General features: G+C 53.5%; 1 protein-coding gene across 7 annotated transcripts in view; it reads right to left on the reverse strand.

Moving 5' to 3' along the window:
* The window catches only part of KCNC4 (potassium voltage-gated channel subfamily C member 4), a 71,308-nt gene that overhangs the window by 34,006 nt on the left and 14,040 nt on the right, over positions 1 to 23,262 (reverse strand). The window contains exons 3-5 of one of the 7 annotated variants that reach the window (XM_032249817.1): positions 21,448 to 21,651; positions 4,674 to 4,740; positions 388 to 4,533 (exon numbers count right to left, since the gene is read on the reverse strand). In XM_032249817.1, coding sequence (XP_032105708.1) covers positions 4,721 to 4,740; positions 21,448 to 21,651 — 224 coding nt within the window. In that variant the 3' untranslated portion in view covers positions 388 to 4,533; positions 4,674 to 4,720. Of the gene's footprint in view, positions 1 to 387; positions 4,534 to 4,673; positions 4,741 to 13,561; positions 19,017 to 21,447; positions 21,652 to 23,262 lie in introns of those variants that run through there. The other 6 variants (XM_032249816.1, XM_032249812.1, XM_032249813.1 and 3 more) reach the window with 6 other exon arrangements.

The raw sequence follows: 23,262 nt of genomic DNA on the forward strand, positions 1-23,262 counted from the left end.
GGCATGTCCCTGTGGTCCCAGCTACTCAGAGGAGGATCACTTGGGCCTGAGAGGTCAAAGCTGCAGTAAGCTGTGATGGCACCATTGCACTCCAGTCTTGGTGACAGAGCTAGACCTTGTGTTTAAAAAAAAAAAAAAAAGATACCTGCACTCATATGTTTATTGCAGTACTATTCAGAGCAAAGACATGGACTCAACCTAAATGCCCTGCCCACCAACAGATGATCAGTAGATAAAGAAAACGTGAGGGCTGGGCGCGGTGGCTCACGCCTATAATCCAAGCACTTTGGAGGCCAAGGCAGGCGGATCACCTGAGGTCGGGAGTTCAAGACCAGCCTGACCAACATGGCGAAACCCCGTCTGAAAAAAAAAAAAAAGAAAAAGAAAACATGATACACATACACATGGAATATTATGCAGCCACAAAAAGAATGAAATTATGTCTTTTGTAGCAACATAAATGGAACAAGAGGTGAAATAAGTTAGACACAGGAAGACAAATATCTCATGTTCTCACTCATAAGTTGGAGCTTAAAAATGTGCACACATGGATGTAGAGAGTGGAATGACGGACAATGGAGACTCAGAGGGAGAGAGAGCAGGAGAGGGGTGGGTCATGAGAAATTACTTCATGGGTACAATGTATGTTATCTGAGTGACCGATACCCTAAAAGCCCTGATGTTACTACTGTGCAATCTATGCATGTGACAAAATTGCACTTGTACCCAATAAATGTGTACCAAAAAAAGAGAAAAGAAAGAAAGAATGAAAAGACTACACAAAGGATGAGCCGGTTCACAAGGTGGAGGAAAGGAGGGGACACTCCCAAGCACAGGGAAGTGTGTGACCCAATGCAGGAAAGTGCACACATTCAAACACTCCTGTGTGTATGAGATTGGAGTCCGACTGTGTGGCAGGGACTGACTGAGGCCCAAAAGAGAGGCTGGGACCAGATGGTGAAGGTTCCGGGAAGCCACACTGACGCATCTCACCTTTATCCAGCAGGGAGTCAGAGAAGACTTTTCAGAAGAGGAAGGGCATGACCAGTCTCGTCTTTTAGCAAACTTCGTTCAAGGAGCTGTTAGACCTGTGGCTGGTGGAATCTTTTCCAACTCCCTACCCTCATCACCCCAGTTGTAAATGGGGATGAAGTCTGAGTCATTATTCGTAGCTAAAAATATTTTCTGGGCACCAAGTGATAGAGGTGATTCCCAAATACAGGCAGAGGGTGCAAGGTGGCTTCTGAGGTCAGGATGGATTAAAGGCTCCTTCAGGGATCTGAAAAAGGCTGCAAGATGACTTTTATAGATTGGTGATTTAGTAGCTGATACTCTGGTAGCCTTGAGGTTGGGTTAACATGAGGTCAGAGAAATCCCAGTTTGGCATTAACTTAGCCACTGGACAAGTGAGGCAAGAAATGGGCTTGGACTATTTTTAACCCCATCCATCTGGATGGAGGTAAGAGCCAGCTTTGATTTTTCTGTCCTTTATATCCGAGAAGCCTGGAGTACTTTGTGGGCATTCCCTACCATGCTGGTCTCTACCTCCTGCAAGAAGCAGGTCAAACAAGGGCAGCCAGAGCTGGAACAGGCACAGATAATACAAAGAGCCAAGAACTCCTTCGTTCTCTGAAACATTCTCCTTGATCTCCACCCTCTCAATGTCAGAAAGAGGAAACTGACTTGTTGAACCTCTTGTTCAACCTGAAGACAAGATACATGCACTGGGCAAGTTTCTTCAGGCCAAGAGCCCTTGCCTAACAGGAAGAGAAGAGGCAGTGTGGAGAGGGAGAGATTTCTGGACGGTTCCATAGCCAAGCCAGCTCTGTTGGGGGTGCGTTATGGAAGCAGAACCGAAGGGTCTTAAATCAGCTTCCTTATGGCTGCTGTGTTTCCAAGTGACTAGTCTCGGAAGAGAGTGGACTTTAGGGTCCTATTTCCACTTAGGGTTGTACAATCACCAAGTGCAGGATAACTACCCAGTTGAAAACTCTGGCCTGATCTCCTTAGAGATAAGTCTTCTTGCTTCTGATGCTTTTTGCCATTAACTGATCACCGAATGCCTTCTGATGACAGGAAGAGCAGAGAACACTGAAGCCCAGAGCAGCAGAGGAAACTGAGTTAGAACTTGGGGAATGGTCCTAAATGGACATAGATCTGCCAGCTCTCAGCCCCATGTTTAAAACTGAGCTCCACAAAATGTCAAATATTTTATTAAAGCCAAAATCCAGTCTGAATTCCAGCTGTGATCCAAATACCACATATAGGTTCAGTTGCCTCTCTGCCACAGAAGCCACCAGCACTTAGGTTGAGACCCTCTGATCACTCGTCTCTCCCCTTCTCTCCTCTGCCAGACCTACCCCTCCAGCCCCAGCCCCTCATGGGGAGGCTGTGGGCTAGCCTATGTTCCTTTTCTCCCCAATTTAGCTTTCCTCAAAGGTTCTCTAGTGGAATCTACCTATTGAATTGGGAAAGGTTCTTAAAGCTCATCCAGAAAAGAAGGAAGGGAGGAAGGAGGGAAATTAAACCTTATACAATGTCAAGTTATTGAGCTAAGTAGGAGGGGTACAGGATCTACTGGAGTTTTGTGTGAACTTGCTGAGGTGGGCAGTGTTATCCCTGACTTTATCCCAAATGGGGAACTGCAGCTCAGCCAGGTTAAGCAAGTTGCCAGACTGCATAGCCCATGGCGGAAGGGAGGCTGGAGTTCAGGCCCCCTAATTCCTGTCCACATTCAGTGTCAAGTACAGCTGAGTTAATTCTAGAGAAACCAGTGATGGAGCAAACCCCCCACGGCATGGATGCCTTGGATTGAGCTAAATGGCAGCCATCGGGGCCACGTGGCTCATTATCTTCATAGCCTCTGCTGGTCCCATGTCTCATTTCTAGACCGAAAGTTCTTCATATTGTGTGTCAGGGGGCTGAGGGGAGAGGTGGGGAGAATCAGAGAGGTGGAGCTGCTGGTGATCGGGGAAGGAACCAGCCCATGGCAGAACCACAGGTGGCCTGGGCACCTCCCAGGGCGAAGTGTGTTGGTGTGTGTGAGACATGGCATGGCTCTGTGAGCTGAGAGAGGCAGGGCCCCCCAGGCTAGTCCTGACCCATCCTGGAACTGGACTTTTTGTTCTTTCTATTTTTTATTTTTAGACAGAGTCTCGCTATGTTGCCCAGGCTGCAGTGCCATGACTAATTTAGAGGTGCCGTCATAGTGCACTGCAACCTCAAACTCCTGGGCTCAAGCCATCCTCCCGTCTCAGCCTGTTGAGTAGCTGGGACTACAGACATGTGCCACCGCACCCGAGTTAGGGTTTGTTCTAATAAGGGAAATGTATTCCATTACACAGCTTGGATTCCTGAGCCTCCAATTGGAAAGTGGATTAAGATCTCTTCTCCCCAAACCAGTGGCATCCACAGTTAAAATAAGAACCCAGAGTGGTCTTGGTCTCAAAGAAACCCAAACCGTCCACCTGCCAATGATGGAGTGGCGTCAGGCTAATCCCACCACCAAACCAGCCTGTTAAAAATAACGATTACCTAAAGAAAACATTGCGGAAAAAGAACCCTGACTAATCTGTGCTGGACTGGAATACGTGCCTCTTGTTCTGACCTACCTCCAGGGTGAAATGTGCCACCTCTTCCTTGCATTGTTGCCCCGTTCTGCTCATTCACGTGCTCACTCAGCAGACACCCAAACAGAGCGTTTGGGGTTTGCCCGGCTGTTCTATTTCCAGCCTGTTCAGTTCATTTTAGGCTCCGCAGCCTCTCCCCACAGCCGGGTGCAGTCTCTCCCCCTTCCCTGCCTGCTTTTTCTCTCCCGGCTGGCTCCGAGGCTCCTGCTCCTCTCTCTGCCACTCTCCCTGTCCCCCTCCTTCTCCTCCTCTTCGTATTCCCCTTCTCAGCTTCTGAGATCCTGCTTTCAGGGGTGTGTGTTTCCCTCTGGCCTCTCACTGCTTCAGGAAGCAAGCATGCAGGTGCCACTGTTTCCGGGTCGTCAAGGGGGAAATGGGCGTGACGGTGAGTTATCTCATGAGCACTGGTGTCCCAAGGCCCTACCTCGAGCTGGACCTGCCTCCACCCTCTCAACCCCTCTGAAAAAGGGCTTCTAGTGCTTCTATTGTGCAAGTCATGCCTGCCAGGGCAGGGTTCCTCAATGTCAGTGGGGAAGGACACACACTGAGCACTGTTTCCTACCTGGGTCTATAGCCCCTTCACATATTCCACCTCCATTTACTCCTCTGGGCAAAATCTAAAGATGTATCATTATCTCCATTTCACAGACCATGCTTAGAGAGGTTAAGTCATTTGGCCAAGGTCACGCAGCTCACAAGTGGCAAAGCCAGGGGAGCCAGAAATAGCGGTCTGGCTGTGGACCGGGAAACGATGGCAATCGACGTCGTGGTGGTGCTGGTGCCAAGGGGCCAGCTCCTCACTGTGGCTGTGTCTGGCCACAGAGCCAGTGTAGAAGCATGGTCAAAATCGGCCTGTGAAATCTATCTGTGAGATCTCCATCAAATTACTCTCTGGTTTCTTCGCCTGTAAAATGTGAGTGATTAAAAAAAGCCCTTACCTTCAGGGATTGCTCTGATCCATTGCCATGTCGGGGTTAATGCCCTCTGACTCTGGAGGAACACCCAAGTCCAAGAGAGAAAGTCTGAAGAATGTTAGCCCCTTACCTTCAGTAGCGCTTCAGGAGTTCCAAAGGACCCATCCATCCACTTTCTCATGTAATTAGCATCCCACCTTGAAGGAAGACAGGGGAGGCTTAATTCCCATTCACAGATGTGGAACTTCAAGCGCAGTAATAGCATGGGATTGGCTCAGACGTCTCCCTGTGGAAACAGCCCTTGCCGGCCTCTTTTTCTTTGTCAACTTATGTGGCAGTAGTTTTGTCCAAGAGCACAAACCTGAGCACCTAACTAGCACTTGGAGAGTCGGGGTGGGTGAGAGGCTCACAGAACACCACTAACGAAGACGGAGAAGGAAGAAGAATGGAGACAGAAAGGACCCAGGGCGTGAACCCCGTGCTGTTCCACGTTGACTGTGACCCAAACTGCAGCTACTAACATCGGGAAAGAAGGGCCCAGATGGCTGAAGCCTGGAGAGTTGGGGGGAGTGCAGACTGTGGAGGGGAGCACTGATGGTGAGGGTGGTGTGGGTAAGAGGAGACTTGGCTGCCTGGTGGCGGCGGGATGGTAGAGTGAGAGGCCCAGCATCCCCGAGAATTATTCTGGACAAATCTTACAACCCAACCACGGACCTGAATGACAGAGGTGAACGACAGAAGTCAGCAAAGGGCAGCTAATTCATTCACTCCTTATTCATTCATTCATTGCTTTGTTCACCTTTGGGCTCCTGAGCACTGAGCAGGGGTTGGAGGTAAAAACATGAATAAGGAAAGCATCCATAAATGAGTAAACAAGCAATAAATTAGCACTGTGCTATGATGGAGGAATATGCAAGGTTCTGTGCGAGCATAAAGGACAGAGGAACTCTACCTGGAAGAGCCCAGGAAGGATTCTCAGAGGTGACAGTGGAGTGGGTCTTGAGGGATGAGTAAGAGTTTGCCAGGCTGAGGACACAACAGTGGAACGTAAGAGGGGAGCACAGGAGAGGGAAGATCTTCCAGACAGAGGCAGCTTCTGTTGCATATCCCTTTGGATTTCTCTTTTGTGCTCCATGTCCTTGTTAATTGGAGTCAGGCCAGAATTCCTTGTATAGCCCTGGCCTCTAATTTGACCCACACAAGGAAGTTTTGGATTTCTTCCTCTCCTAATCCAAACAATTACCTATCCTGCTTGGAGCTCTCTCGTGCTGGGACTTCCTATCACAGAGAACAAGGCTCTCACTCTACAAGTTGACAGAAGGTCAACAGTTCTATCTCCTAGGAAATATACATGGGCCCTAAATTCCTACTAGAGTGCTAATGACTAACACAAGATACTTTCTTGTGCATAGATCAGAAAATGAAGAGGGTGAAGAGAGCAGGACTCTGGAAATGTGTGTGTATGTTTGGGGGCCAGTATGCAAGGGGACAGTAGTCAGCGAGAACCTCTGGCAGGGGTGGGGATGAACCCGAGAAGAAAGATGGAGAGTACTAGAGAGCAACTCTCTAGTCCTGTCCAGGGAAACCCAGCTTGTCACCACCCAGCACTGAGGCCCAGAGGGAGCCTGGTATCGCTGGAGCCTTCTTACCTCCCTACTGCCCTCAACATCCTGTCCCCGGGCTCCCTGGGAGCTGGATGCCATCTCGAGTGGGGTCCTGAGAGAAATGAGGTGCCTAATCGATCTGCTAGGAGTGCAAACAGTGTCGTCCCCTCACGGGAGGAGCGGTCCTGGGCACACGGAGGGATGCTGGGAGAGGGCTGATGGTGACTCCTGTTCCCTGGTACTGTGGCTGCCTGGTGCAGTGAGAGGATGGCACAGACTGGTCTCTCAGCAGCCTAATTAGGAGCAGCTTTGCCGTGGTGGCAGCCCTGGTGGTGGTGGCCGTGGCAGTGGCACAGCTCTGCTTCTCATGGGAGCTTAGGAGCCAGCACCCCAGGGAGGGTCGCCGTGGCAACAGCTACTCTGGGAACAGATCCTCCGGGCCTGCAAGGCTGGTCCCTGGTCTTCCCGAGGGGCAGCTGGCAGGCCTGGGCCAGGTGCGGGGAGGAGGTGGGGCACCTGTCTCTGAGCCACCGAGCCTCTGGGGCCCAAGGCTGAGGCATGGAGGAAAGCCGGTGTTCGTTTTCTTTAGTTTCCGATGAACATTTGATCACTGATGCTGGATTTGGAGTTAATCGTCCTTGGACCAGGGGCTGAAAATGAGGAGCTGAGGGGAGGGGAGCTGAGGGGAGTCTCTAGGAATCTTGCAGGTGGCGCTGGGCCTCAGGCTAAGGAATCCTGGGCTCTGGGCCCTGCAGAGGTCTCCTAAGGAGCAGTCTCTCGGGGTGGCTGGGGTCTGTGAGCTGAGAGCTCAGGGTGCCCTTGGTGTCAGTGGCAGGCTGGAGGAGCCCTGCAGTCCCACCTGAGGCCGGAGCAGGCCCAGGAGGCTCTGAGTCCAGGAAGACTGGGAGGGGCGGTAGAGTGGGATGCTGAGTCCAGGAAGACTGGGAGGGGTGGCGGAGTGGGGTGCCGAGTCCAGGAAGACTGGGAGGGGTGGCGGAGTGGGGTGCCGAGTCCAGGAAGACTGGGAGGGGTGGCGGAGTGGGGTGCCGAGTCCAGGAAGACTGGGAGGGGTGGCGGAGTGGGGTGCCGAGTCCAGGAAGACTGGGAGGGGTGGCGGAGTGGGGTGCCGAGTCCAGGAAGACTGGGAGGGGTGGCGGAGTGGGGTGCCGAGTCCAGGAAGACTGGGAGGGGTGGCGGAGTGGGGTGCTGAGTCCAGGAAGACTGGGAGGGGTGGCGGAGTGGGGTGCTGAGTCCAGGTGGACGCAGGACCAGGTTCTTTTTTCCTCTTTCCCACTCCCTGACCTCACTTCCCTCCCTCCTTCCTTTCTTCACTCTTCATCACCCCCTTTGCCCCTCCCTCCTCTTCCTCTTTCCTTTCTTCTCCCTCTGCCTTCTTACTCTTCCTTTCCCAGCACCTTCTTCATTCATTTCTGCATTTCGCTCAGTGCCTACTCTGCATGTAGCACCAGGCTAGGCGTTCAAGGGGGAGCTTGGAGGAACCAGCTCCTCTGAGCAGCTCACTGCTGCCAGAGGGGGAATTTGACAAGTACCAAGTACCAGGTAGAAAATGGTAGGTTCTAAAAGGAAGAGGGGGAAGAGCTATGGGAACTCTCTAAGGTTTCCTCATTATTCCAACAGTTTCTCAGGCAGGAAATGCACAATGTAAAAAGAAGCGTTTTCACGTTATTCCCCAAGGACTCCTAGGAATGCCCTAGAAGTGAGGTGCAAAGCCAGCTGGAGACAGAGCCTATGAGGCATAAGAGAGGACGGAGTTCAGCAGCTGCTCGTGCCAGGCCTATCTCCTGCCCATTCATTCATTTGTTCATATTTACTGAGCTTCTACAGGCCTAGCAACTTACAGGGAAGCAGGAACTCACAACTGATAGTTACAGAGGACTGCAAGTCCCTTCAGGAAAATGCACTGGCAGCAGTGATGGAAACTGACAGAGGCAGAAGGGCATGGATGTGTGGGGGGGAAAACGCCTCACCAAGAAAGTGACATGTACAGCCAGGCCTTCTCAGCCACGAGAAGGAGGTTGGGAGGGGCTGGGCTGGGTTAAAGTAGTCCCTGTGAGGGAACAGCAAGTGCAAAAACAGTGAAGGTGAGAGGGCAGGGGATGTGTGGGAAACTGACAGGAAAGTGAGCCGCTGGTCCCAGGGGCTGAGAGCAGAGGCAAGATGGGCCTCAGGAGCAGCAGGGCCTCACAGGCCCTCCTAAGGAATCTGGATTGTATACTCAGTGGGAACCCAGCCATTGAAAGGGTTCTAAGCAGGGATGACATGAATCTGATTCAGTTTCCATTGCAAGATGCTCTCTCTCTGGTGGCTGGGTGGAGATTGGTGGCAGAAGGGCAGATGGGACCCAGGGAGACCTGGGAGGAGGCTCCTGCAGGAGTCCAGCTGCAGGAGTGGGGTGAAGAGCAGGAAGTGGGAAATCCCTAACATGTATTTCAGAGCTAGAAATGTGGAACTTGGCAATGGGTTGGAATATGAGTGGGAGATTATTTTTGTCTATTGGTCTTCTGGCCTCTCTCCCTGATTAGAATGTAAGTCCCATGAGGGCAGGGATCCTGTTGGTCTTGTTCACCACTGTTTCCCCAATGACAGAGTATGGGTGTTTACTAATTTGATGCACGAAAAATGAGTGAATGAATTAAGGAATGGGAGGATGGTTTTGACAACATCTGTTTCAGCTTCAAGGTGGATGCTGGCCACACACTGAGAGGGGGACCAGGGAGACAAAAGGGTGGAATCACAGCTCAGCATCAGGGAGCTGTGAAGACACCTAGGGACAGCCACACGGGCACATTAGTGAGCAGGGAGAGCATGAGGAGGGGGTGTCTATTTGGGTCCCTGTTGTATACCCAGCATATACAGCAGTACCTCAGACAGAGACACCACATGTGTTTGCTGAATGAATGAACAAATGAATGAATGGAGCTGAGAGGGGATTTCTGGACTGGGACTATAAATGTGGATGTCACCAGTAACTGGAAGATGTTTCAGGCAATGGGAGGGAATGAGGTCACCCAGCAAAGAGTATGTAGAGAGAGAAAAGGAGCAACCCCTAGCTCCCACCAGCAACCAGAGCTTGCTAATTTCAGAAGCCGAGACCCTAACTCAGCCGAAAGTGGAAACCCACATTTCTGGTAGACTTGATTTGAATGGCTATAGTATATGCCTGCTAACCCTGCTCTTCCAGGGATCCTGGAGAAGCAGGTAAATAAGAGGAGGGGAGTGGAGGAGCCCCCATAACCCTGTGGGGAAAGAAGGGAGAGGCTTCCAGCACCAACATCAGAGGCCTCTGACCCCTTTGACTTGTAGCTGCAGCCATTTGGCTCCCTCTCCTCAGGCCCTAAAGCTGGGCCAGGCCCAGCTGAAGCTGTCTGGGAGACTGCCTGGTCCCCAGCGTCCCTGGCAGCCTTTTAGTGTGATTTTGCATTTTGAATGTGGTTACCATGGCCCCAGGTGACTGAGCCAGCTCATGTACCACCTCTTGTGTGTGTGCCAGTGTGTGCACACAGGGCTTGGTGCCAGGAAAGGAAGGAAAGTGGTCACTGCAATAATGCCACAGGGGCCCTACGAGGGTGGGCACTGGATGGCATCACAACCCAAGTCCAGGACACCCCCCTCGTTCCAGGCTAGAGGAGTCACAGATGTCTCTCTGCCCTGTCCCAAACCACTGATGGGCTGGGAAGAGGCAGAGAAGAATTTGAAGAAAATCTTGCTAGGAAAGGAAAGGAGTTTAGTTGAACTCCGTTTGGAATACCTGTGTTCCCGACCTGCCTCCCCCACTAACTAGCTGTGTGTGCCACGTGAGTCAGAAAGTCTTAGGATTGGAAACAGTCTTCTAATTCCACCTCCCACGCCGAGCAGAAATCCTTCCCACAAACCCTGGTGCAGCACATGATCATCCACTGTGTCTCCAAACATTTTCAGGGAAGGGAACTTCACTACCCTGCAGGGAAGCCTATTTCTATTTGGTAATTTTGTTAGAAAGCTTCTTTTTCAGAAAGCCTGGGAGGACCCACACCAGATGTTAACAGTGTCACCTCTGCGGAGGAAAGTGGGACTGAGGAAGGGTGACAGGGGATTCCCTGTTGACTTGGTATGGGGATGGTTTCTAATACCTTGTATTAAATAACGTTTGTTTCTTTGAGACAGGGTCTCCCTCTGTCATGCAGGCTGGAGTGCAGTAGTGTGATCATAGCTCACTGCAGCCTCAACCTCCTGAGCTCAGAAGATCCTCCTGCCTCATCCTCCAGAGAAGCTGGGACTACAGGCACATGCCATCACACCTGGCTAATTTTCTTTTTTCTTTTTGTAGAGATGGGGTCTCACTATGTTGTTCAGGCTGGTCTCCAATTTTTGAGCTCAAGCAATCCACTTTCCTCAGCTTCACAAAGTGTTAGGATTACAGCATGAGCCACCATGCCTGGCAGTATTAAATTTATAATAGCAAGGGAAACAACAGAAAATAAGTTTCTTATATATATACCTACTATGTACCCACAAAACTTACAAATAAAAATTTCAATTAGAAATGATTTTAAAAATTTAAGCCCAACCTACCTACCTAACATGCCACCTATTAGTTCCAGATCTGCAATCAGAGGATAATCTAAACCCACTTCCCCACAGGCGCCCTTTAAACACCAGGTAGTTGAGATCAGGTTTCCGAGACGTCTCCAGCTTGAGCGGCTCCTCATGTAACTTGGGTTCCAGAGCAGTTCTACCCCACTTACCCACTTGTGTGTGTCAGGGAATAAAATTCCAGTGGCGTTGCAGAGGGAAGGAACCAGTCACTGAGCTGGGTGTTAGCTCCTGCTAATTAATGAATGAATCCCAAGAGGACATCCCTCCCCACCGTATGTGTATGTGGGGTGGGGTACACACGCATAAAAGGGAGACAGAGTTGAATGACTCACTTCCCCAAGCCTTGGTTTTCTAAACTATAAAAGGGGAAAACAGTATCTTTGCTATGAGAATCAATTGCAGTTAAGGAAATAACATTAAAAGCACAAACTCCTACACTGGGGCTTATAACTCACAAGCCCCATTCAGTTCAGAGGGTGGGTAAGCATTGGACGCACAGAGCCAGGCTGTTTAAGTTTGAATCCCAGCTTTGCTACTTAGTGGCTGTGTGACTTTGGAGAAATGGCCTGACATTGCTGTGCTGGTTTTCTCCTCTGTAAAACAAAGGTAATCATAACATCAATCTTGGAACGCATCTTTATAAGCATGAAATGTACTGCCTAGCACTTGATAAATGCTTGCTGTTTGGTATAATCATCCCCACTCTTACTCCTTTGTAAGGAGATAAGGACTTCACTGAAATGAGGTTGATTCACTGAAAAATGAGGACATCAAACCAAACTGGTCATCAGTTCCTGGAGTGAGTTGCCCCCAAATCCTCCCCTCTCCCTCTAGCAATGGTTATGTGCTAGACACTGTGCTCAAGGCTTTTAGGCACCGACTCATTTCTCCTCATAGCTCAATGAGGTAGATGCTACTGTGCTCCCATTTAAAAGATGAGGAAGCAGAGGTTCAGACAGGTTGAGTAACTTGCCCGGGGTCACACCACAAGGAAGTGATGGAGCCAGGACCCAAACCTGAGTCTACCTGACTCTAAAAGTCTGTCTTATTCTTTTAAACAATGTTCTGTGCTTTTCACCAGCTCCCTACTTTGGGCTCCACTCCAGCTTCGGGGGACAGGAGGAAGCCAGAGCCCTTTCTTGCATGACAACACAGCAGCCTGCTGTTTCTGTGAGGTGGGGAGGAGGGGCGGCCTGCTGCTTCTCTCACCCACCCCTCTGCACTCCTGCACACTGCTCCCTCCTTTTCCAGCAGCCTGAAAGGGTCACTGGGGACCCCAGCTGCCACCCCTCCAGTCCCCTCAGGACCACTCTGGCATCTGGTACCCTTGCCACTGGCTGGGTTCTCAGCCCCTGACCATGAAATGGTTCCACATCGATCTACAGAAAAAACAACCACTTTGGCCGTGGGCCCTGATGCGTAATATCGTTATGGAGTCAGCAGTGCATCCCGTCCCATTATCGCCTGGCCAAGCTTTTCTGAGGCCAGCCTGGCTGCAAATGGCTTTCTCCTGTCTAGGGGGCCACAGCTGCTGTTTGCCCTCCACTACTGGAGGAGAGATTTTATCTTTAATTGACACTGGCTGCCTGCCACCCCCTTGCCTTAGCTGGCCCAGGCTCCAAGCCCGATCTTCCCTTACACTTCAGGAACAGGCTACCCTGGGCTTCTTCCCTCTCCTCGGCCATGCTGTCCTCACCCTGCTGTTCTACACTGCCCCAGACAGCTCCCGGGTATGTTCTTGTACTTTCTTGGAGCAGCTAGACGCAGAGATCTCAGAAATCTGTGGAGAAAAGCCTCAGAGTGACGTGGACAGGGCAGGGAGGGAGCTGACACTGTGCCACTACTGTATGTCATGTCATAGGTAGACACGTGGCACGGGGCCAGGCTCTTCGCTCTCACTGTCTCTGAAACAGGGGACATCATTATCCTGTAACAAACAGGGAAACGGGCTCAGTAAGTCACCCCCAACTTACCCAGCTAGCAAGCAGCAAAGCAAGACTTTGAATTGAGGCCCCTATGGCCCTATGTGGATGCCCAGAGTAAGAGTGAGGAGTAAGACAAGAATGAGGAGAGGTGAGCAGGCCACCAGACCCGCCAGAGCCCCGTGCAAGATGGAAACGCAGGGCCCCTCCTTCAACCATTACTAACTTCATGATGGTGACAGCTCAACGTTAAATCCAGCATGGGGCCCTTCTGAGTGGCTGTGCAGGTTGCACACCCATGAGGCTGGCCCTGCACGTGCCCCTATGTGACAGTGAGAGGGATAACTACAGTGAGAGCCAAGGGCCTCGTCTGACCGTCACTGGCCATTTTCCCGTCCTATCCAGGCCCAGGATGTGTTCACTCTCCATCCCTAAGTGGTCCCCAGTTGTGCTACCAGTCCCTAGTCAGCCTCAGTTTGTCAGCCATACAGTCATTGCAACGACTTTGGCATCCCCAGGGCCTTGGCCCATTTAGAACTGGTACAATTGCAGGGAGGAGGGGAGACCCCCTGCACGCATAGAATACAGTGGAATTCCTTAAACAAAGAACAGTCTTTTTTTCCATGCTACGGCAGGGCCTTGGTGACAGCAGTGGAGATGAGAACACTGGCTGGGACTCAGGGTCCTGGGTTAGGCCTCTTTGTGTAGCTTTGGGCAGATGACTTGTCCTCTCTAAGCACTAGTCTCCCACTATAAAATGCAGGGGTTGGGCTTCACTGATGATTCCTGCCGGAGTGGGGTTCTGCTGAGTGTGTGCACTCCTCAGGTGTCACGAGAGAGAGCCCCAGGAGGTCCCGACAGACACAGAGCCAGAAAGGAGAGGCAGAGGCAGGTGCTCACACGGCAGGAGCAGCAGGATGCTCCAGATGTCTTTATTGGGGCTCGAGCACAGCATGACAGTTGGAGGCAGGCGGACGGGGCACAGGGCCCAGCCTGGGCATGCCCCAGACACAGACAAGTGGACAGCTTTAGAAAAGGACTGACCAACACCAGGGAGGAGCAGGGAGGAAGGGCTGAGGGAGGGGCAGAGGCCAAGCTGAAGGGGTCACCTGGCCTCTGCTATTGCACGCATCCTCTGGCCACTGGCCAGGAAGTACAGTATTGCAACTGGTCTCCTCTCGCCCAAGGCTTCCCTTCTCAGACCCCTGAGCCAGATGGGCAGGCAGATCCTTTCCCTGCCCGTCTGCCCAGCAGCATCTTTAAAAACAAACAGACGAAGGAGGCAGAACAAAGTCAAAAATAAAAAAGACAAAATGCCCCCCTCAGTCAAGGACATATATGGGGTGGAGGAAGGAGGGGAGGAGGCCGCAGAAGAGCCCCTGGAAGTCCCCCCCCAATGAGGGTGTGGGGTGGGAGGTAGAACCCCAATCTGGGGTGGGGTGGGGCTAGTGAGGCAGTGACCCTGGGGGGCAATCTGGCCTTCAATAGACTTCACCAGGTTACTTACTGACAGGGAAAACACCCCCAAGACAGGAGCCTGGGACCACCCAGCTGGACTAGCAATTCCCAGATGCACTTTTCTTGGGACATTCCACCCACACAGTCAGCAGAAACAACAGAAATCAGTGAAGGGGATGGGAAACTCCAGGTGGGGCAAGGGCTCAGGGAGACACAGCCTAACAAAGAAGACAAACCACCAACAGCACGTGCACTACACACAAGAGTATAGTATGTATGAATATAGATACTATATGTGCATATATATCTCTTCAATGTACAGTAGAACAACATCAGGCCCAGATGGCTCTGGGCTCCGAGGGTCACATGGGAGGTTTTCCACCAGTCCTGTGCAAACAAGGATATCTGAGTCTTCCCCAGCGAAAAGATTCTTGTCTGGGTTCCAGAGTTTCCCTAAGCCTCTGGCTTTCTGTCTGTCTGCCTGTCTCTCACGTTGGTGCCGCTTTAAGAGAGGGTGAGGACTTCAGCCTGGGCATAGTTGGACGAGAGGGCGTCTTGGCAGGTCTCTGTGTTTAAAGAGCACAGGTGTGAGACACTGGGACGCACGCTTTCGGCTCAACATTGCCTTCTGGGGAGGAGGACAGGGAGTTCAGCAAAAGAAAGGGAGAAACAAAGAATGGGATGTTAGAAGGAAGCCAGCTGCTGACCCACAAGGTGTGGGCTGAGGAGCAGGCCAGAAGCACAGCTGGAAGGCATGAGGGACCCAGGGATAAAAGGCCAGGAAGAGCAGGGATGGGTCAGGGAATGGGGTAAGCCCTTCATCCTTCTGCCAACCCAACTCTGGTGACTCAGGTGATGCAGCTCGTCTCCATACCTGTTCAGGTAACCACTAGCTCCAGGAACCACTAGCCTCTTAGGTCTTCAGAGCTCCAGTGCAGTGGAGAAAGGGACCATGGCTCTGCTGCCTTGCAAGGAGGCAGTGGGGAAAGTTCCTGAGTGCCTGTGGCTCACAGGCCATCACCCCAGCTGCTGCCTGCCCAACTCGAGCTCTCCCCCAAGTAGCTCCATCTGCTGTCACCACCCTGGGATATTCCATTGTCCCAAGGAGCTGGTGAAGAAGGCTGAGTATGATGCCATGTCGTGCCCAGCCCCCTTCCTCAATGTGGCAGGAACAGAGTCCCAGCAGTTGGAGGGCATGCAGCCTCAGGTCAATGCTGAAGGGGAAGGTCACGGAGGACGAATGTGCCTGTCTCAGGAGAGAAGGTCAGGAAATAGTACCTTATTGAGAAACCCGACCCCTCAGAGAGCCCTTCTGGGACCCCATCCTCAGCCTGGGATGTCTGTGACCTGGGCCTTTCCTTCTGATACCTTACCAGTGGGACCACAGGTAGGGCAGGGAGGAGTGCCGCCCTCAGCTACAGATCTGGGTCAATAGTGGAAGTGGGAGCTCCAGACCCAATGGGATAATCCCTGCAGCTCTGGGGTCTGAGGTCTAGGGCTAGGCCTCCTCTCAAGGTGGGCGAAGATGTCGCATCCGGACCTCACAGCTTCCACCCTGGGCTTTGGGGTGCCTCCACCAACTTTGTAGGGAAAAGGTGTTCTCAGTTTGTGGTAATGCTGTTTCCATCTTCTGAAGACTATATGCCCCAATCACCTCCTTAAACACTGTGCCTTGGTCTACAAGTGTTCTGAGCCTCTGAGTACTAGCCTTAAAGTCAGAGGAGCTCAGGGTTTTTCAGAGCCCCATTTCTGAGGACAAGCAGACAGCTGTATTCTTGCCCTGTACTCCTGTCTAGGTAAGTTAAGCAATACCTGCCACTGCTCCCACTCACTAGGGGACAGGGAAGTGCCTCTGGGCTCTCTGTAGGCAATTAGGCCCTAAGATGCACTGGGGAGAATGCCTGGGCCACCAAGGGGTCTTCTGTATGAGACAGGAGTCATAGCAAGGCTGTCCCAGAAGCCAGGGAGCAGAGAAGCCCATGCTGAGATAATGGCCTTAGACTGCTTTTTCACTGGCTTCCATGGACTCTGCATCCTCAGGGACCTCTGAGAGTTGGGGAGGGGTCTTCCTAGGAATCTCACCCTGGATTCTTACCTATTTGACCCACCAGGGGTGGGGCAGGGATTTCACAGAGTGGCACTGGCCAGAGCAGAGCTGGCCCTCCTCTCCTAGGAAGCTCTGTGAAAGTGCAGCCTAGGGCCTGTGGCCAGTCCACGGCCTCCTCCCCTCTGGCTCCTGTCAGCCAGGCTCTAGGTTGCAGCACCCCCTCCTCTGGTTCTACCTCTCAGAAGCCCTGAAAAGTGGCCTCTAGGGTTGCCAGTCGCCCTGCTACAGACTGGAAGGTGAGGTTGTGAACTTCTACCCAGACTGCCTCCCAGTTCTGTGGGAAGGGGCGGAGCTCCAGCTGCAGGGGAAAGGCGTCTGACAGCCAAGGAATGGGTGCAGGTCCAAGTCTAGCCGAAGGAAAACAAACTCCACTCTCAGATGGTGGGTGGGAGAGAGGCTTCTCCCAAGGAGGGAGGCCCAAGGCCTGGGTAAGCCTGACGCTTGTGCAGGCAGCCACTTCCTGTGGCAGTGCCTGGTATCCAGGGTTTCTGCAAATGCCAGGGCTCACCCTGCCCCTTCCTAGGGCCCTGGGCAGGCCGAGATGCTGAGAGGTTGTAAGGGCAGACAGTCTCCTCAGCCCTCCTGTTATCTGGGTTCTGTCTCTCCTAGATGAAGCCAGAGACCCAAGAGGGATGTGTGGGAGCTAGCTCCCTGAGGCATTAGGGCTCCAGCCTGGCACTGCTGCATCTTGTCGCCCAGGGACATCTGTGCCCACCAGAGGGGTGCCATGAGCAGGCCCAGCCCTGTGGGAGGGAAGAGAGGGAAGGAGGCGGTGGGTGCCGTGGAAACTTGGGCTCCTGACAACTTGAGGGCTGCCACAGAAATAGCGGCCTCGGTTCCCTGAACCAGAAAGGCAAGTCAGAGGAGAAAAGAGCAGTGGCACCCCTGCTAACCTGCACACCAGGCTCGCTGTGTCCGGGTCAGAGCCCAGGCCCTCTGCGCAGGGAGCCCTGTGGCTGTTGGGGGCGGGGCCCTTATGGCTCCATCCTTCTCCATAGGCTTCCCCACCCCTGTCACTTCAAAGGCCTGCTTCCTTCTGAAGGGCAGGTGCATGGAAGCCCCCAAATTCCCTCTTCTCCACTTTTAGGGATCACTTCATTCTGAGAGCAAGCAGGAGGTGGGCTCCACAAAGCACTGCAGGGTGGGGTATCCCAGTGCCCACTCAGGACAGACCTTTCCAGAAGGACATTTCTGTGCCTGCCCAAGACTGAAGGAGGCACCAGGGTGGAGACGCTCCAGGCACAGGCTTTACACAATACCCCCAACCCCACGAAATAATCTGCTCTGCCCAATTCACCTTTTGGACAGCCCCAGATTTCCCAGCCTCTGCCCAGCCCTGACGCTGCCCTGCCATCCTGTCTCTGCCGATCATGGAAGGAGCATATCTGGACCTTACTTAGTCATTCTCTCCGCAAAGTTGCATAATCTGACTCTAAAAATTGCCAGGCGCAAGGCTCTGCTGTCAGGTCTAATTCCCATCAGGTGAAACAGGAAACGTCTTGGCTGAGGCAACCTTGTTCCTCAGGCTGTGGAGGGCCCCCTTCCTGGAAGTGGCAGGAGCAGCTGGGGGCAGGATGGCTTCTGTCCCCACACTTCCCCTCAGCTGCCCTTGCGCAAGGTGTACCCCTGCTCACCCAGTGACTCACAAACCTGTTGTGCTCCTGGGCTCGTTAGGTAAATGAATACACTTAATTATAGAAATTAGATGAGTCTCCGGTTCTGGCAGGAATACAAAGCGCAGAGGCTGGGTGAGAATGGCAGGTGACTCAGAGGCAGGGCTGGGAGTTTGAGGGAGCGGGAGAGGGAAGGAAAACTGTCGCAGAAGCAGAGGAAGCAGCGTGGAGAGCGATGCCGTAGCAGCTCGGGGCGCAGAAGGGACACCAGGTGCCGCCACTGGGAGTCACCACCGAATCTGGGCAGAGGCTTCCCGAGGGAAGGGTCTCCCTTGCCTAGGCAGCCACCCACGACCTGCACCAAGCCTGAGGCTACAGTGCTAGGGACCCCCGCCTGCGCCCCAAGCCAGAGACAGAAAACATCAGGCCTCTTCTCCCAGGGCAGCACTGCCCATAGACACTGCTCTTCCAAGGAGTCAAACCATCTTTACACGAGCAGAGATGCCCCACATGACAGCCTTGTTCCTTGCTGGTCTGGGTGTGGGGTGGACAGACAGACAGACAGACAGGCTGTTTGGCTACTGGTTAAAGGCTATGAGGAATGGAAATACATTCGCAGTGATTAAAAATATTAACATAGGCCCAGCTCCCAAGCAAGGCTAACTGGCCCCAGGCGCACTGTGTGCACATACACGCCTGGTGGCTGAGACTAGCCTTGGTGGGACCCCAAGAGGGAGGCAAGGCTGAGAGGTCCAGAGTGTGCACCTACAGCCCAGGAAGAGGCGATTCTGGGTGGGGAGAAGCCGTGGGACTGAGCTCCCCTTTGCTCTCCCGTTCCACAGCTGAACCTTTTGGGAAGCTGGGAGCTATAGAGGAGAGGCTCAGGGGCCTACATTCTCCTCTCCTGACTGCTCCCTCCTGCTGTCCCCATGGGCCCTCGGGGAGTGAGCGCAGAGGGCATGGAAGGCGCCTGTTCGTGCGCATGTGCCTGGAGGGGAAGGTGCAGCTAAGGGGCAGAGTGACCAGGGGGAGGGCCAGTGAGGGGCTGGAAGGGGGTGAGCAGAAACTTTCTCAGAGGGTAGGGCGAGCTGTATCGCGATGCCAGTGGAGACAGCCCCAGGCTGGTTCCAGCTGTTCCAGCTATGTTGTTTAGACTCCGGGACTTTCCACAGCCTTGGTGAAGAAAAGGCACACGGGTCAGTGGGCGCGGCTCCTCAGGGACCACGTTCCAGGGAACACTGCAGGGCGGTGGCCCTGGGCGGGGATGGAGGGGCCTGGCCCTCCTGGGCTCTCTTCACTGTCTAGGTCTGGACTCCTGAGGACAGACTCTAGGGCCCCACACCCAGCTGGCTTTTGTCCTGTCCTGTCCCCAGGTAAGCTTCCCTGCCACCCGCCCCCCAGCTCCTTATCGTCCAGCTGCACAAAGACCCCCCAGCCTCCAGCATCGACCTTCTTGACCCTAAGAAGCCCTAATTAGCACCTGCCACCATCCTCCCCGGGAACTGGCACTCTACCACATGGGCCTGTGTGGGGAAGCCTGAGCCCACTCACTCCTGGTCTTAAACATGACCCCACTGTGGAGAAGTGCGGCACGGTATGGTGTGGGGAAAGTTGCCGAGCGCGCACTGGGAGTTTGGCGATGTTAACTGCCACGCTTGCCTAGCAGGGCCTGTTTCCCAGCAACCCACCTGTTCCCTCTTGAAGGTCACCCTAATTGGCTGAGCTACATGCTTGTTGCCAAGAAGCACTGTGGAGGCATCTTGAAAACAGAGCAGCCAGGCCCCACAGGCGCCCCAGGGATACTGCAGGGTGGGACGCTGGCTCCCCTCCCCCGTGCACGTGCACCGCCTTCCCCAGGTGCGGCCCACTCCCTGTACCTCGTGGTCCCTCCTGACTGGCACCCTCATGGCCTCTTCCACACCTGTTTCCACTGAGCCCCTCACTGCCCAGGAAGGAAAGCAGGTGTGCATGGCACTCAGCTCCGCGTTCTTGAATCCTACGCAGGGACTGCTTGTTCTAGACTCTCCACTTAGCATGGTCCAGCCAAAGCAAGGCTTTGGGCACTGAACAAGGACACAGTGGAGGCCACTGCCTGTTTGGGATGGTAGGCAGGAGAGAAGGCCACACCCAGGGCCCCAGGATAGGACATGGGGGTGAACAAAGGAGCACAGGTGAGGGTACAAGGTCTGAGCAGTCTCCATCTACAGCCTTTTGCTAGGATTGCTGGACCACCTCCTTCCAGGCACCAGATCACTGTTTCTGCTTCTGCCAGCCCACAGGATACACACCCAGCAAAGCTGGACACATGCCTTTCAGGGCCTGGTTAGACTTGCGAGCCTGGGGCTTCTGTGGGAACAGTGGTACTGGAAGGGCTGGGAAAGGAACTAGCAGATGCCCAGGGAGCCTGCATGGGCTGGCAGGCCAGGGACAAGTTCGGAGGGATAGAGGCATCGCAGGCTATTCCTGTAGCTGCCACTGCCCCTGCTTCACTCAACTTAGTTTGGGTCTGGGGTTTGGGGACAGAGAGAAATGGGGGATGGGAAATCCAGCTGGTTAAGAAGTGGCAGAGAACCTGGGGAAGAGTTTGCTTTGGAGGGAATCAGGGTTTATAAATTCCTGGTCTATCATGGTAAAAAAAAAAAAAAAAAAAAATGGAATCAGGGTTTATTCTAGAAATAGGCAGAACATTGAGAGAGATTAGGTAACAGGGACAGGGCAAGAGAGACGAATAAGTGATGGAAAACCAGGTAGGAGCATCTGGTCCTAAAACCAGGTAGGAGCGTCTGGTTCTAAGACCCCTAGTTCTCAGTCACCACAGGCCCTTCACCATCATTGATCATTCCTGTCCCCCTTCTGAGGCCCAGAATCCCTTAGCTCCACAGCCTAACGTCTTCCCTTGCCTTGCTGCAGGCTTGGGGCCTGGGGATGGAATTTCAGGCTCTTCTGACAAGCAGAGAATGGGCTGCTCCCTCTACCTCTCCAAATCCTCAGAGCATTCCTCAGATGGGACCCACTCTTCCTGCCCACCTGCCCCACCCCCTGGTCACCTCTGGCACTGCCTCAAGAGGACAGTCTCACCTTAGGCACTTGCACATGGAGGTCTGCCCATCCTGTGCTCCAGGACCCCCGGGGCAGGATGGGAGGATGCAGGGCCTGTAAGGGGCTCCCTGACTCCTGAACGTTGTTGGCACCTCGAGCAGTGACCTACTTGGGAAGCCTTAGCTGTGTTTAAAGGAGGCCTAGGGAGAGGCTGGCAGTGACCCTGTGGAGTGGGGCCTGAAGGCAGCAGTGGGAACCAGAGGAAGAGAAAGAGATGCAATGGACGCATGGGGTGGGGGCCTGGCCTTGTGTGCTCTCAACCCTCTGGTGCTGCTCTTTCCCGTGGGCAGCTGGATGGGAGCCGTATGCCCTTTTGTGATGGAGGTGGCCTTTCTAATCCAGGGACTGGAGATCAGGTACCCATTCTAGAAGCGGGGATGCATCCAAGGCAGAGGAGATGGTGGCCACAGTCTCAGGGGAGGGGGGGACCTCAAGCTCTTTGGGGGGGACTGGGGAGACTCAGCTCTTGGGGGGCTCCCCACCTGTCCAGCTTGGGAAGCCATACCTTTCCGGACACTACCATCGGCACAGGCATAGTCCCCAGCGCTGAGCAGGAAGCACGCAGCTGCCTTCTTGTTTCTGTCTCGAGTGGCGGAGCGTCGCAGGGCCCGGCGCTCCTCCAGGGTGGGGGAGGAGGCCAGGGGCTGGGTGAGGCCAGCTCCCTCCTCATCAGACAGCACCGCGTTGGCATCGCCATTCTGCTTAGAATCTGAAGGGGGCACACAGAAAGCAGGCTGCGTGAGGGGCTGCCTGGGCCTTGCTCATGGGGTCATCTGGGGTCTCCTAGACCCAGAGTGTCATTTCCGAAACCTCAGGAGGGGGCCTAGCATCTACCTGGGAGTCCGTGTCACCAGGGCAAAGGCAGGATGCTGTGCTTGGTCTGAAGGCTGGCTTCTCTCCCAGCCTCAGCCTAGGGTCTTTCCTCAGGGATGAAGTCACAGCACAGATGCCCTACAACAGCAACTCCCCAAATCTGCCTGCTGATGGCTGCCCCAGGAGATCAGCCCAACGCAGGCTGCAGACTCTACTTCCTCCTTGGGTCTGGCTCAGGCTGGCTCTTGGATGAGTCTGCACTTCCATGGAGAATGCCTAGCTTGCTAGGGGTGAGGGGTGGCACAGCAAGGGTTAAATCTATAAAGTGTTGTCCATGCTTTCTCTCTGGATGACAGTCATTCTGGTTCACTAGGCATCTAGGTCGGAGTCCTGTGACCCAAAGACCTAGAGCCCTCTGCAATTAGGGCTGACCTTTGTCTGGGGAGGATACCGTGGGAAAAGCTCCGATGCAGCTCCCAAGAGCTATGGGCTTGGTCCCCACCCCTTGCCTCTGTCAGGCAGCAGCACAGGTGAAGCTTGGCCCTGGGATCTGGAGAAGGGGGTGCTACTTTACGCAAAGACAGTGGCCCCGCCACTGGCCAGGCATGCCCTTAATGTGGCTGCTGTCAGGGTCAGGCTAAGGGCCGGTCTGATAGGGCCACGGTGAAGTGTACCGTGAGCAGCTGACCTAAGGACTTCCACATGTTAATATCAGGATTCTCTCTAAGCCCTGAATGGGTCTCAGAGTGCAGCTGAAATTCCCTGGGAGATTAATATTCACGAATTAGGAAGGGGTATCACTTTGGTGGGGAGAAATGGGAAGCCTGATGGGTGCTAGTCTATCAAGACCCAGGCCCCTGACGTGACTCTAGGGAATGAGACAACCCAGGCAGATAAGATGGGCACATGCCAAAGGCCATGGGTGAGTGTCCTGAGCCAGGTGTCTCTCCTGCAGGGTCAGTCCCCCTTTGCCCCAGAGCTTAGCCTTAGTCTCCTGGCTCCAGCCCAGGTCTCCATACCAGGAATTCCATTCAGTTCCCAGGAGCCCAGCCTCCACATAACAGTCAGGATGCCTTTCCCGCTCTCCAACCTAAGTCCATGTTGCTGGGGATTAAGCTGTTTTCCATTCCCCATCTCCTGATTCAGGGGTGGAGATGAGCTTTCTTGGGATGGCCTTTCCTGTCCTTGAAGGACAGGATTCAGATGCCCAGGCTCTCCTCTTCCAGGGCACAGATACCAGTTTCTTCCATGTTCCTCCCCTTCCCAGCACTGTCTGGGCCACTCCCTCCTCAGTTCCTTTCCATCCCATGTCAGACCCTGAGCCCAGAACTCAATCTAGCTTGTGCTGAACAGAAGGCAGCCTCCCACTACTATTACGTTATCACATTTATTAGGCCAAGATACCAGACGCAAACGTTTGCAGAGAAGTGATTCATGTGTTGATGTACCTTGGAAGAACAGCTGCCCTGATCTTTGGCTAATAATGACAGTGCCTGACATTTGTAAA

This window comes from Sapajus apella, unplaced genomic scaffold, assembly GCF_009761245.1.
Source record: "Sapajus apella isolate SASKATOON/1434 unplaced genomic scaffold, GSC_monkey_1.0 scaffold69, whole genome shotgun sequence".
NCBI classification, from domain to species: Eukaryota; Metazoa; Chordata; class Mammalia; order Primates; family Cebidae; genus Sapajus; species Sapajus apella.